This window comes from Adiantum capillus-veneris, chromosome 18, assembly GCF_014529385.1.
Source record: "Adiantum capillus-veneris isolate H3 chromosome 18, ASM1452938v2, whole genome shotgun sequence".
NCBI classification, from domain to species: Eukaryota; Viridiplantae; Streptophyta; class Polypodiopsida; order Polypodiales; family Pteridaceae; genus Adiantum; species Adiantum capillus-veneris.
The window spans coordinates 119,420,162-119,435,715 of NC_140948.1; the positions used below are offsets into that span (position 1 = coordinate 119,420,162).

Below are 15,554 nucleotides of genomic sequence, written 5' to 3' on the forward strand. Positions count from 1 at the left end.
TTGAGATAAATTCCCTAGTTAACTTCAATGGGTTGGTGATCAGAACATATGATTGCTTCTCACTCACTAATTTTTTTTTTGTCAAAAGAAATAGGTACAAAAAAGTTGAATTTTTACCATTCTGCAAACCTATCATCAAAGTTTCTATAGCCACACTCAATACAAATAATATATGCATGTTTTCTTAGTTCCCTATTGTCCTTTAGGTTCATAAGAAGCCATGGAGCATGTCAAAAGAATAATACATCTCTTACGAAGGGGAATCTTGGGGACAAAGATGAAGTGCTAAATACAGTAAACATGAAAAAACTGGGTTCAACATTATGAGTTGTAGAATCCCATAGAAACTATTCAATATCTAGGCAAATTTGATCCTTATGACTAGATATGGTTACTACCTACAAAATGCATTTAGTTGTCACAAGAAACTAACAATATTGAAAAAGGTATACTTGATATACTAGAATGTTTCGTTTTCTTCTATAAATGAAAAAATCAACCATCGTTGTCTATTATGCAAAATAGGATATTAGGTACCCCAAAACTCAAGGAAGATTAGCTTTATGTTACAATATGTGACATAGAAAGTCAAAACTGCATTTGGATATCATGAAAGCCACCAAAAAAAGCATAGAAGAGCTAAAATTGGCTAAAAAACAGGATTTGACAATTTTTGTAATTTGGTCATAACTTACAACTTTAACATTTATTTCTCCCTAGAAGCATTAGGACATGTTGAGGACTACTAAAGATAGTTCTCTAGCATTATAGACCTCACAAACATGAATTCTAGAGCGGTATAGTTGCAAAAAGTTGAAAAAAGCCAAAAACAGGACCCGTTTTTTCACATAGTTTAGGTTGTGAAATGTTGTGCAAGGAGAAGGTTAAAGATGGAATTGATATTCCAAAAAAATGTCGAGTTTTTTTCAACTCATGAGACAACTTTCTAGACAGACAGCACCTCAAAATCCATTTTGAAACTCTTGACATAATTCAAGGAAAATGGTCACTTAACAAGACATAAAAGTGTCCTAGGACATAAAAGTGTCCCATTACCAACCTAGTGTTAAAGGTAGCGCTAGCCTTCCTTATAGTCTGGCGAGAGAAACTGGCCATTTGGCGTTGTGTGAGGGGGGAGAGAGAGATCGTAATTTAGAAAACACTGGCTGTTGTAGTTTCTTACGCTAAGCTGAATTTTTTAATGTTTACTCATTTGACTTTGTTCATATTGAACCTGCAAGCTCAAAAATGAGTGTTGAAACACGGGTTTCTGACTGATCTAGAGTAGTAAAAACTCGGTTGAATTCACGTCTCTCCCGTCTAAGTTTGCCGGCTCTCGCCGGGTAGTATTTCCATTGTGTCCGGGCGGCCACTTCGTAGGTTGCCACCGCAAAAACTATTAAATTATAGCTTTTTTTGAGTGAACTAGGGACACCATCTTATTCATGTGCTTGTTCTGAATTATTCTGCAATGCAACCCGCTAATATTTTACTTATCATACTATCCAGACACCAATAAATTTCTAGATGGCACATTGCACCGGAAAATTTATCCGTTCATAACTAATTGGTACCAATAAATGCACAAATTCATAAATTCATTCTGTGTGCACAAAGATCATTTTCATTTATCTGTAGCCGTAGCTAAAAAATATTACAAAAAGCGCCAACCTTTCGTGCCAAGTAGAAGTCCACCAGCCTTGCTACCCCTACCCTCCCAAGCATCTACTTCTACTCCTTCAACCAATTGCTCCCTCCCTGGTCACTTTCTCCAATACACTTTTCACCAACTGTGTTACAGCAGGCTCTGGAGCAACAAGCTTCGGAGGAGACAACCATGGAGGAGCTGACAAGCATTCTTGCTAAGATGAACATCAAGTTTCTCACTTTCAAAGGACTCTCCACCAAGGATGCAGACGACCACGCTAGGAGTGTAGCAGGGCTACAGTGTCCTTCACGGTACAGTGTCCTTCACAGGACAGACAGTTGGACAGTTGTTACAGTTGGTCTGGTTCACATTGGACGGACCCTCTGGCTAGGGAGTGACACGTGGCAGGGTACCGACGGTGGTCTAGTGGACATTGTGGCCAGGTCACGAGATAGACTTAGCTGACTGGACATTTATGAGCCGTTGGTTGCTCTTTATGATGGTACATGTGAGTAGTAGCGGTTGGGTCAGGATCATCATCTTCTTCACCTCTGGAGCTTGTACGTAGTCGTCTAGAGTGAGTGAGTCTATACACAGAGCACGTCTTCACCATCCCTGCACATCTGAGCCTCGATACCCCATTGTACCTGCGAGTCCAAGGCTGGAGCTGAGTGTGCTACCACGCCAGAGTCTGTATCAGTCTTTGAGATAGTCGAGTCATATGTTTTGGTCTGTTGTTGTGTCTTTGTGAGCTCTGTTGACGTCTATTGTTTCCTTTCTGTTCAGTCTGTTTGAGTGAGATTATCACGCACATTGCACTGAGGACCACCCACTGTAGAGAGCACGACACATTATCTGCGCTACAGGTGCTCTCATTTTGGCGATCACGGTGGGACCTCAACTGAAATCTCACTCTGTGAGGTACAAATCTTGAAGCTCGTTGGGTCTATCTAGCTTCGCCTACCTTGCCTTGCACTGTTCCTCTCTCGCCTGGTCCAACATGTCTAGTCCCTCGCACTAGTCATCCCTCGCCTTGGTCTGGACCTCGTGCCTGGTCCAGCCTGGTCTCGTCCCTGGTCCAACCTAGTCTAGTCACTTGCCAGCCTGGTCTCGTCCCTGGTCTGGTCTCGTCCCTGGTCCAGCCTGGTCTAGTCACTTGCCTGGTCTAGTAGAGTCCACACCAGTCTTCAGCCAGTTCAAAGTTTTCTTGCCCAAAAGCTTGGTTGGTTTGGTGGTCGCTGCATGACCCATACAAGGAGGTCAGTCGAGTGTCAAAGCGCACTACTGAGTCCTCTGAAGTACTACAACAGAAGACGACCCTTGGAACTTGTTAGAAGCCCATCAACCTCATCAACCATACCTCCACATACGACATCACCCCTTCCTCCCTCCGGTTCCATATCTTCCAGATCACCTTCTCCAGTAAGGCTCTCTCCTATTCTGCTACAGCAGGCTACTGAGCAACATGCTCAGCAAGGGGCCATGGAGCCGTTGGCTAGCGTTTTGGCTAAGGTAAACATCAAGTTCCCTACATTCAAAGGACTCTCTTCAGAAGATGCTGACGACCATGCAAGGAGGTTTGTATCTCTCTGTAGGGGTCGGGGTCTTAACAGGGAAGATGCCTATTTGATACTCTTTCCATCCACCTTGGATGGCTTAGCAGACAAATGGTACAGCCAGTTTGCAGAGAACCATTTTGCAACTTGGGCAGCCTTAAGACAACAGTTCTGTGCAGCTTTCAGGCCAGGTGACTACCATGCAAAAGTGTTGGATGAGTTGGCCAACATGGTGCTCCAGCCAGAGGAGACCTTTGCAGAACTTATGACGAAAACCAAGTCTCTGGTTGCCAAGCTTCCCCAGCAACCAGGTGAATTTATGGTTAAGAAGTGGGTAGAGAAGGCGCTTCCCAAAACTTCTCAGCAAAAACTACGAGAGAGCCTCCGACCCGACGCCACTCTGGAGGAATTCATTGCAGGTGCTACTAGGATAGAGGGGGCTAGGAAGCTGTTCACCAACTCCCCTCACGTAGAGACCACCTCATCGGAAAGTCCTTTTGATCCGATAAATTCTTTACGCAGGGAACTGGAAGCCCTAAAGTTACAGAGAGCACTTATAGAGGAGAAGTCAATTTCCCTAAGACAGGAGAATCCCCCACATCACGACGCTTTGGATCAAATAAAGAGAGAGCTAGAAGAGCTTAGGTCTCAACAGGAGACTAAGGCTATGGTATGGTGCAGCTCATGCCGCTCTCCAGGACACCCTCCACAGGACTGTCCCCTTCGGGTTTACTGCCACTTCTGTGAGAAGTCTGGTCATGAGGACAAGGATTGCTACTACCTCAAGGGATTGCGACAAATACAGCAAAGGCTTGGTCATACTCTTCAACAAGGGATAGCTCTGGCATCCAACATGGTTTCTCCCTGTGGCCATCCACACCATATGCCACCGTTGTTGACAGCCCCTCCTATGCAAGGTATGCAAAGTACTTTTCCGTCTCAGAGCTTTTATCATACCCATGCTCCCTCATCCCCTCAAAACTTCTATGCCTCCACCTCCAACTCCATGCACCAGGAGCAAGGACCACCTCGTCCGTCAACTCGCCCTTTGAATCGGCCCATTTTGTGCTACAGATGTGGGGAATATGGGCATTACCAAAGCAAATGCCCCCTACCAGAAGGGTCTCCTCCTTGCCTTCATTGCCCTGAAACGAAGGATCACTACAGTAAGGATTGCCCTAAACTTCGTGCATCCACGGCTTCGAACTCAAGTCAAAGCCAGAATGAGTTTGCCTTTCCCAAGCTCAATTTGATAGCAGTGAGCACCGTTTCTCAGCCGCCCCCTTCTACCCACGTGGTTATCCCTCAAAATAAGCCACCGCAGTTGGCAGAGGAGCCATCGGACGTCCTCACCCGGGCCCAGAGAGCCGCTCTCGGTCTTAGCATTCCATCAAGTTCAACTCCCCCACACATTCTCACACCAGTGGATACCCTGTCTGCAGCTGTTAACAAGCCATCCCCCAATGCCATGAAAGAATCCAAATCTTTGCTCTCCGATATTGATGAAGCTTTCTTGGAAGCAGTTTCCGATCTGCAGAAGATCAAGATACCAGAGGAACAACAGATAGAAAAAGAGAAGCATACTGCAGAGACAGTCTTGAAGAACACTTTCCAACAAGTGTCCCTCTATGACATGTTGCGGCTAGATGCAAATTTTAGAAGTGACACCCTTGCTGTTGTTCAGTCACTTTATCCTGGAGCAGTGGCGGGCACCTCCGAGTGCGACCATCAGAGTCCTATATGATATCCAATCCCGCTGCTCCACTCACTGATTATAGAAGCCCTCGCCTGACAGTGTCCGTTTTAGGTCGGCAATTCTTAGGAGTGATAGTGGATGGTGGATCTGGCATCAACCGGATGCCCGAGTTCACTATGTTAGCTCTAGGTCTACAGCCCACTCGCCCTGCTCCCTTCACAGTTACATTGGCCGACCAACGGACAGTCTACCCAGTGGGCATAGTGGACAATGTGCCTCTGCAGGTACAAGACTTTACTTTTAACTTGGATTTTGTTGTGGTTCGTCTTCCCCAAGTTGAGGGCGGATTTCCTTTGCTCATTGGAAGACCATGGCTGCGACACACTAACGCACTTCATGATTGGGGAAACGACGCAATGTGGATACATACTTCTGGCTCCTCGATGCAACCCATTCTCTTAGAAGGTGGTATGGATCCCGTGGTGCAACAAGTTTCTTTGTCAATGGAAACCAAACCTGAACAAGAACAGCCTACTACACTTGAAGGGTCAGATGAAGATCTGCTCGAGTGGTTGGAGGTACCAAACCTATGCCTTGTTATGGAGTCTCTATTCACTCTTGGCCTGAGGATACACCCTCTTCAAATGTTTCCACTGTCACTAAACCTAATGTGCCAGCTCAAGAGTTCAAGGTCACAGAAGATACTCTTGATGCGCTCTCGGTGAAAGCCCTCTTGATGAAAGCCGTTGAATTTGGAAAGCCTATGAAAAAGTATATAAGCGGGAAGAAATCTCCCCTACAGGAGTTCACCACCCCTCAAACATCAACCCCTGTGGTGTCTGCTTCTCCGACCAGAACAAAGCTCTCCTCTGCATCTAGCAAACTCCCTTCACAAAGCCCGTCCTGCAAGATGAATTCCAAGATCATGGTATCTGTCTTGGTCATGATAATTGGGTGCTTCTTATTTGCCCCTAGTCCACCTCATCCCCTCGCCCCCTACCCCTCACCCTACCCTCCCCCTCTCACTACGCCTCGCCCTACCCCCTCTCCCACTCGCCCTCGCCCCCTCACTACCCCTCCCCCTACCCTCCCCCTCACTACCCCTCGCCCTAGTCCTAGTCCCTCGTCCCCTACCCCCCTTTCCCCTCGCCTCGCCCTAGTCCCTCCCCCTCTCCCCTCTCCCCCTCGCCCTCGCCCTCGCCCTAGTCACTCCTCCTCAACCCCTCGCCCTACCCTCCCCCTCGCCCTCGCCCTAGTCCCTCCCCCTCACCCCCTCGCCCTACCCTCCCCCTCTCCCCTTAGTCCCTCGCCCTACCCTCCCCCTCACCATCTCGCCTAGTACCTCCCCCTCGCCCTCGCCCTACCCTCCCCCTCACCTCCTCGCCCTAGCCCTACCCTCACCCCCTCGCCCCTACCCACCCCTCTCTTGCCCTCGCCCGTGCCCTCCCCCTACTCGCCCCTACCCACCCCCTCACACACTCTCGCCCCTACCCTCCCCCTACTCGCCCCTACCCACCCCCTCACACACTCCCCCTACTCGCCCCTACCCACCCCCTCACACACTCCCCCTACTCGCCCCTACCCACCCCCTCTTTGCCCGTGAGTGGAGCAGCAGGATTGGATATCATATAGGACTCTGACGGTCGCATTGGGAGGTGCCCGCCACTAGGACCTGCTCCAGGGTAAAGTGACTGAATAACTGCAAGGGTGTCACTTCTGAAACTTGCATCTAGCCGCAACATGTCATAGAGGGACACTTGTTGGAAAGTGTTCTTCAAGACTGCCTCTGTTGTATGCTTCGCTTTTTCTACTTGTTGTTGTTCCTCTGGTACTATTATCTTTTGTAAGTCAGCAACTGCTTCTAAGAAAGCCCCATCAATATCGGAGAGCATAGTAAAAGATCCTTTCTTAGCACTAGGGGATGGCATGTCAGCTGCTGGAGGAGGTGTAGGCATTGGGGAGGAAAGGGCTGTACCTGTTGGAAGATTGAGGCCGAGGGCTGCCCTTTGAGCTCGTGTGAGGACACCAGCTGGCTCCTCTACCAGCTGCAACTTGTCTTGAGAGGCAATCATATGGGCAAAAAGGGGTGGCTTGGGGTTGGTACTAACTGCTATCAAATTGCTTTTGGGAAAGGTGAATTCAGGTTGGCTCTGACTTGGGCTCGCAGAGGTAGAGGCGCGTTGTTTTGGACAATCCTTAGTGTAGTGATACCGAGCCTTCTGGCAGAGGGCATTTGCTCTGATAATGCCCATACTCTCCGCATCTGTAGCAGAGTATGGGCCGATTGGAAGGACGAAACAAGGGACGAGGTGGTTGCTCAATGGAGTTGGAGGCTGAAGTGTAGAAGCTCTGAGGGGTTGAGGTGGCATTAGCATTATGAAAACTTTGAGTCGGGAAAGTACTTGACATACCTTGGACAGCAGGGGTATTGAACAAAGGTGGCATGTAGTTGGGATGGCCGTAGTGGGAAACCATGTTGGATGATGGTGCTAACCCTTGTTGGAGAGAAGGACCAAGACTTTGCTGTATTTTGTGCAATCCCTTTAGGTAGTAACAATCCTTGTCCTCATGTCCAGATTTTTCACAGAAGTGGCAGTAAACCCGAAGGGGGCATTCCTGTGGAGGGTGCCCTGGAGAGCGGCATGAGCTACACCAAACCGTAGCCTTAGTCTCTTGCTGACACTTGAGCTCTTCTAGCTCGCGCTTAATCTGTTCCAATGCCTCATGATTTGGAGGCTTCTCTTGTCTAAGAGAGAAGGACCTCTCCTCTTGAAGAGCTCGCTGTAACTTTAGGGCTTCCAGTTCCCTGCGCAAGGAAGTCAAAGGATCAACAGGACTACCTTCTGAGAACACAGAGGGAGTATCTATGTGAGGAGAGTTGTTGAACAGCTTCCTAGCCCCCTCTATTCTAGTAGCAGCTGCGATGAATTCCTCCAGAGTGGCGTCAGGTCGGAGGCTATCCCGGAGTTTTTGCTGAGAGGTTTTTGGAAGCGCCTTCTTCACCCACTTCTTAACCATGAATTCACCAGGTTGCTGGGGAAGCTTGGCAACCAGAGACTTGGTTTTGGTCATAAGCTCCGCAAAAGTCTCCTCTGGCTGGAGCACCATGTTGGCCAACTCATCCAACACTTTCTCTTGGTAGTCGCCCGGCCTGAAAGCTGCACGGAATTGTTGTCTTAAGTCTGCCCAAGTTGCAAAATGATTCTCTGCAAACTGGCTGTACCATTTGTCTGCTAAGCCGTCCAAGGTGGATGGAAAAAGTACCAGATAAGCATCTTCCCTGTTAAGACCACGTCCTCTACAAAGAGATACAAATCTTCTTGCATGGTCGTCAGCATCTTCTGAAGAAAGCCCTTTGAAGGTAGGGAACTTGATGTTTACCTTGGCCAAAACACTAGCTAGTGGCTCCATGATTCCTTGCTGAGCCTGTTGCTCTATAGCTTGCTGTATCAGAATAGGAGAGAGCTTTACTGGAGAAGGTGATCGGGAAGATGGGAAACCTGATGAAGGAATGGGTGATGTGATATGTGGAGGTATAGGTGATGAGGTTGAAGGATTTCTACAAGGTGTCAAAGGTCGTCTTCTGTGATAGTACTTCAGAGGGCTCAGTAGTGAGCTTTGACGCTTGACTGACCTCCTTGTATGTGTCATGTAGTGACCACCAGTCCAACCACACTTGGGGCAAGAAAACTTGTGACAGGTCTAGACTCCACCAGACTAGACCAGGTAAGTGACTAGACCCGGCTGGACCAAGGACGAGACCAAGGACGAGGAGGTCTAGACGAGGGACGAGGACAGGTTGGACCAGGGCGAGAGAGGACTAGACCAGTTGGACCAGGCGAGAGGGGACTAGACTAGTTGGACTAGGCGAGAGGAGAACAGTGCAAGGCAAGGTTGGCGAAGGTAGGCGAAGCTAGATAAACCTAACTAGCTTCAAGATTTGCACCTCACAGAGTGAGATTTCAGTTGAGGTCCCACCGTGATCGCCAAAATGAGAGCACCTGTAGCGCGGATAATGTGTCGTGCTCTCTACAGTGTGGGTGCCCCTCAGTGCAATGTGCGTGACAATCTCATTCAAACAAATGGAAACTCTCTCAAACAGAATGAAACACAGAAATAATGGAAAACAACAGAGACACAACAGTGGACCAGAACATGTGGACTCGACTAGCTCAAAGAACCATGTATAGACTCTGGCATGGCAGCACACTCAGCTCCAGCCCAGGACTCACAGGTACAAATGGGGGTGTCGAGGCTCAGATGTGCAGGGATGGTGAAGCGGTGCTCTGTGTAAGACTCTCTCTAGACGACTACGTCCAAGATCAAAGGTGAAGAAGATGATAACATCACCAACCGCTACTACTCATATGTGCCACCATAAAGAGCCACCAACGGCTCATAATGTCAGCCATGTGGTGACTTGGCCACGAGGTCCACTAGACCACCGTCGGTAGGTACCCTGCTACGTGTCACTCCCTAGACCAGAGGTTCGTCCAAAGGGTCCGTCCAGTGTGAACCAGACCCAGTGTAGCCAACTGTCCAACTGTCTGCCCTGTGAAGTGACACTGTAGCCCTGCTAGAAGTCCAAATGTTGCATTAAATGAACAGGGAACCAGTTTCCAAGCTATGCAACAGGTTCTTCCACCACCAACGGTACATCTTGGGTATTCCGAGGGTCGATCCGTGTTTCAAAGCATGGGTGGTTATGCGCTTGGAAACCAACAATATATGCCAGGAACAGTCTTTGGGGGTATGCAAGGCATGATGCCAAACCCCATGTATGGTAATATTGGCATGCACCAAGGGTTCAGTGCAATCAAGGCCAGTTTGGGTTGCCACAGGGCAATTTTGGCATGGCTGGTTTTTCTGACCAGCAGGCAAATATGGTACCTGCGACTCAAAATGTCAATGGGCAAGGGGCGCCGATGATCCCTATTAGAGTGCCCATGTTACAAACCCTTTCCTATGATAATTTGGGAGCACTTGAAAAGCCAAAACCATGCAAAGAAGGTGGTGCAGTTGTGATTCGAGGTTGACGGTGCGGACGACGATGACGAAGCTAAGGCTGAAAACTGAATGCTGTGAGTCGGTTTCTGCCTCACCAAGTTGGGGTTGTTCCGCGAACTTGAGGCCTTGCTGAAACGTTGTCTTGCTGTCTACAAAAACGCTAGCTCTGCTGGTTCAAAAACGCTGTCTCTGCTGCTCCTAAAACGCTGGACATGTTGGTTCCAAAAACGCTGGTCATGCTATTCAAAACGCTGGTTCTGCTGTCCTAAAAACGCTAAATTTGTTGCATTGAAAACGATGCCTGCTGAAAAGAAAAACGCTGAAATGGCTGTTCAAGGCTAAAAAACGCTGTTGTTCATGGCTGAATTTCGCCGGGTTCCCATGCTGAAAAAGCTAGGGCTTCTGGGCTGGAAACGCCAAGGTTCTTGGGGTAGTCTTGCTTGAGAAGGTGCCTGTTGAGCAATGCTCCTGCTGCCTCTTCTAACGGAACTGCTAGTGCTAGGTTCCTTATATATTTCACTACTCAATTTGCCCTACCCAATTCCCAACAAAAGTCACTTAGAAATAATAAGTGAAAAATGTCAAAAATAGGTAAAATAGGTCTATGCACTGTAAAAATGCTCCTGATGGGTTCTGATGGGAATGCTGATGATCATGTTGTGTGCAACCAGAGGATATGCATCTAATCCAAGTGTCTGGACATGCACGGTCTGCGAGCAGACTCACAAAAGTACCAGATCACTTCCTAAGCTAGACTGATTGGATTGAACTGAACCCTTGTCATGAAGTAGCTTGTTGACGTACACATAGGGTTAGATGTGTCACGTGACAGTAGCATAATAGCCATGGAGTTTCAAAACGCAAAGTTTTGAAATGGGTTTGAGAGGTTCGGTACATGTTTGACACGCCACCCTAGAGATATCATGAAAAACTTCAAAATAAATGTTGACAATTTATACATATATACTAAATGATTATGCACATTACGCACCATATAGTAGTAAGTATGATTTAGGTGGATTACGTTCTAGATACCTCATGGCTTCTTTGCAACTTGAAACTTCATATAGGATAGATAGGAACCACCAAAGCAAAATTTTGGTCTTCAAAGTTCAAAGAACACAAATTTCAAAAACACTAGGTTTCAGAAATGTTCCCCAAGATCTTTTGTGGAAGAAACCGGTTTCGTGGCTATGTTGAGCAGACCTTAGGGCACAAGGTTAGGAAAATGAAGGGTAAGCTGGTCTAGAACTGATTGGTCAAGTTCAGGTGCTACCGTGCTCTTGATGCAAAGTCGATGGAGGAGGAGGATGTTGCAAATACTTATCAATTTTTACTAGTTAGAGCTTTACCTTGAGGCTTTTGGTTTAGCTGCGACTATTCCAAAAGTGCACGTTGATTCAATGGGTTGAGCCTAGTGCGGTGCGTGCTCTACAAGGGTGGAGCGATCCCACTCCTTTATCATAGATTCACGACAAATTTAGATAGATTCAAGTAGTGTCTTTGAAATTTTGGGGGTACTAATGTACTGGTATGTGATGTTATGGTAGGAATTCCAAGAATATGTGAAGTGTTAGGACAAATGTAAAGTACTCTTGCAAACATGTGTTTGTTTGAGGATGTGAGGTGAAATGTCAACAGCATTTTGTCTTTATGCATTGGTATGGGTGATAATGATGATTAATATGACAAATATAGTGCATCTTGACATTTGTTATGTATTGGTGAGGCTTAGATGTGATGGCTAAATGATTCATTTTGGTATCACAATTATTGTCTAAGATCTCGAGTGGGCACAAAGAAGTGGGTGTGATTGTTACTTGTAATGTGTTATTTGCCATGCACCTATCTGAGGGGCCACGGCATCTTAGTGGTGAACTCCGCCCCATTGTGTCTTATGTCTAGTTTTCAATGTCTTTTCAGTAATAGTACTTGTTGATTAATCGCATAAGTCAATGCACATAACCTGTGAGGAATCTACTCTCGAATCCTGAGAGTCCACAAGAATGCAGGTGCAGTTTGTGGTGTGTGTGTCTGTTTCACCGTCTTGCCAGAGACTCGCCGGTTATAATGACTACTATAAGTCTATAATTTGCACTTACCTTGGATTCATAGGTCTCGTTTGTTTCCTAGATTCATTTAGGTATTACTAATTGAGTGGTTTGTTTTGATTGAAAAAAGTCCCCAAGAAGAGGGTGTGAAAAAGAGGGCTTGGGTTGTTAAAGTAAGAATGGTGGGGCATTTGAGTTGCCTGTTATAATTTTTTCCATTTGTTTAGAAAGTAGCCACTTTCTTATGTCATTTCTCTCAGCTTTAAAGCATAAGTCTGCATGCCATCAATCAAAGAAATCTGCCTTTGGGCTACTTTTTATATCGCCCCGCTTAGCTTTAATGAGAAAATCTCGATCTTATTGATGGATACTGTTTCAGGAAAAACCGTTGGAATGGGGTAAAGGCTTGGTACAAAAAAGAGAAGCCGAGTCTCAACTTGCCGAGCTGGAAGCTGAAAAGGCAAAGCCATTCGCTAGGACAAGGTAAACTAGGTTATTATTTGTCTGAGTTAGGTTTTTGTGTCTTAAATTGTTTTTTTTGTCTCTTTGCAAAGGAGAAGCACATCGCCCTATTCCCCTTTCTGTTTGACAGGCTATATATTACAAACCCAGTTTCGATTGGACCTTTTGCATATGTTGGTATAGTTCATGGTGGGCTAGGAAGGGCTGACCTTCATAAACATTTATCTTTTGCTTCAAACCAAGTGTGCAAGTGCAACATTGAGACATTTGCATTCCAAATCCCGATGCCAGATTTTGGCTGGAGAGATGACTTAACTACTGGCTCAGTGGGGAAGGTACATTTGAAGACACATGCATGTTTGTGTGTGCGCACGCGTGCGTCCCATGAGTTTGTGCTTGTGCATGTGATTCCCTCCTCTCAGTTTTGGGAAAATTCTGGAGGTTTGGTGTCATGTCGAACATGTCGATAGATTCTTACATGGATTGATATTGGGCCTTAATGCTTATGGTCCCTGGGATCATGTTCTTTGAAACTCCACAGGACCCTTTTTACTTCTTTGTGGCATCTCTCAGGCAAGCATTTCATTTTGGCTTTAGCATTGATGAGATATCTTTGCAGACCCCTAAGATGTTCTTTCACTGTTTCGAGTTTCGCCATCTGAGCCCTCTCAAGGTATTGGTTTATGGTCGTCTCGTTTTTCATTATCTTCATTATGGGTTTTCCCCCACTTTGATGTTTCATCCTAGTAAAATAAATTTTCACCAAAAAAAGGTGTGTGTTTATATATGTGCAAGAGAGAAAGAGAGGGACGTACACAATGTCCTTCCTTCCTCTCCTTCCTCCGTCTCTTTCGATCTAGCGTTTCCTGGAAGTGACCTGAACTCTTTATTTCAAGTCAGAGAAATTACTTCATGTAATTATCCGTCAAACTTTTTCTCAATGTGATGGTTGCGTGATTGCAGACAGATTGCAAACTCGTGCATTGTCAGCATGTGTTTTTTGGCCTGTGAGTATATTATTTGAGTCTGCAGATGTAATGTTAATTGTAGTTCTAGCCCAGGAATTTGTAATTGAGAAAATGACTAGCTGTCATTAGCTTTGTATTGGTTTCTTGATCTTTTTTGAGGCATTCACAGCGTTGATACATATAAACAAGCCAATAGAAAGATTACGTCCATGTTTATGCAAATTTTACGATAATATGAAATGAAACAATACAAATTTCTTGAAATTTGGGTTTGTCTGTACAGAGATGATTTGGATGCAATGCTCAGAGATCAAATTAGGTGGGGGGACCCCATGGCCCATCTGGTGAAGGTAGGAAAACTTTTTGCCACTTCGGAGTTGGCCATATATCTTCATTCCAACTCTGGCATTCTCACTTGCATCTGTTAATTTTCGCAGAAGAAAGTTGCTGAACCTATTCTAACTGACTTGGGGGCCAGTGATCAAATGAAGGAGTCTGGATTTGTAGTTCCCCAAGAAATTCCAGCACACAGCTGGATGAAGCGTGGTATTGTGCCCCCTCCAAACCGGTATGGTATCAAGCCAGGGCGTCATTGGGATGGTGTAGATCGCAGTACTGGTAATGTTTCATCTATATAGCAAGGGTGAACTGTGAGAGATGCTATATCATACCTTTTGTGGTATACTAAGTATTGCAATTGTCACCATGAACCAGGATATGAAAGGGACATGTACAAGAGACAAAATGAGAGGAAGGCTGAACAAGAAGAAGCTTATCTATGGTCGGTGGCAGACATGTGAAGTACAACAAATAAGACTTGCCTAAGGAAGTTCCAATCACATTCTTGTAAGAGCTAACCGTGTATTTTATCCCTACATCAAGCTGCTTTGAGGTGTTTTGATCTCCTTTACTAGCAGGGGTTGCTTGTTATTGGTTGTCCAATTTGATTGTCAGCGAGTTTCTGCAATGTTAATATATTCTCAATCTGATATTTCAGCGAATTATAAGGCATGAATCCATTGGTTCTATCTTTCATTGGCCATATATCTTCATTCCAACTCTGGCATTCTCACTTGCATCTGTCTTGAGCAGAGGCCTTTTGATCAATTTTACATGCCTTTTGATAGGGAATGGGACATATTGTACTAGGTCTCTCTTTTGAGGACCGCAGTTTAACTTTCATTAACCAAAGTATCAAGATTGAAAACTTAAAATTTAGTGCTAAAATAAAACTTTTAAGAGGTGAGAGCAAAAACATAAAGAATAACAGAGCTCATTTTTACATCTGTACGGGATGTGCATATCGTTCTTTTGGAAGTGAGGGGCTATCATACTTGGCATACCAAGTTAAGGATGTATTTCACGAATCAAAATATATGGGGCTTGTTGAGATAGTCCTCTCACTAAAGAATGCACAATAGGGGAAAACGAGTTAAAGAATTTTATCAGTGAGGGCTGTTATACCTAGCATACTAAGTTAAGGATGTATTTTGCAAATCAAAGTTTATGGGTCCTGGTTAAAGCACAATTAGAGCATCAGCATGAGCAAGGAGCTCATTGCAAAGGATGAACAAGCACTAGGCTCATGCATCATTGCATTCCATGATGCTGTCTTCACTTCATTGACGAGTGCAAAAATGATCTGAAGTTTGAAAAGTTCTCGAAAAGAATTATGGGGCAAGGGCTAGAAGATAATAAAATGAGCCTAAAGAAACAAATTAAAGTTGCCATACGTGAAGGGGAGGATATCGCTAGCCTAGTCAACAAGACAAGTCCAAGGGTAGACGCACCAAAAAGAAATCATGACGTTCAACAACAACAACAAAAGGCAAATAGAAGGAGCACACTTTGCATATGGCAAAGAAGAAGAAGAAGAAGGAAACAACCATGCTTGCTCTTCCGATTATAATGGATGTTGCTAGTAGATAATGCACTTTTATGGATCCCTCTACTAATTTCTAGGATTCATTTTTGAGATAGCATCGGAGTGCTTGGTCTCTACCAAAATATCCTTGTTTGGTAAGCTTTATGAATTACATTCCTTTGTGTGATATGTGTATCTTCATCGGTGTATCAATCTATGTCCAGAGTCCAAGGGAAGGGTTGTTGGAGATGTAATATATCTTATGACTTTGACCTTCTGTTCAAGACTCCACTCAGTGTTAT

The 15,554-nt window shown here is 45.5% G+C and overlaps 1 protein-coding gene across 1 annotated transcript in view; it reads left to right on the forward strand.

Moving 5' to 3' along the window:
- LOC147436295 (pre-mRNA-splicing factor of RES complex protein) overlaps window positions 1–14,421 on the forward strand; it is a 91,892-nt gene extending 77,471 nt beyond the window's left edge. The window contains exons 6-9 of the mRNA XM_086489232.1: window positions 12,338–12,441; window positions 13,672–13,738; window positions 13,826–14,006; window positions 14,103–14,421. Coding sequence (XP_086345358.1) covers window positions 12,338–12,441; window positions 13,672–13,738; window positions 13,826–14,006; window positions 14,103–14,188 — 438 coding nt within the window. The 3' untranslated portion in view covers window positions 14,189–14,421. The remainder of the gene's footprint in view (window positions 1–12,337; window positions 12,442–13,671; window positions 13,739–13,825; window positions 14,007–14,102) is intronic.
- Window positions 14,422–15,554: the final 1,133 nt, after the last annotated feature.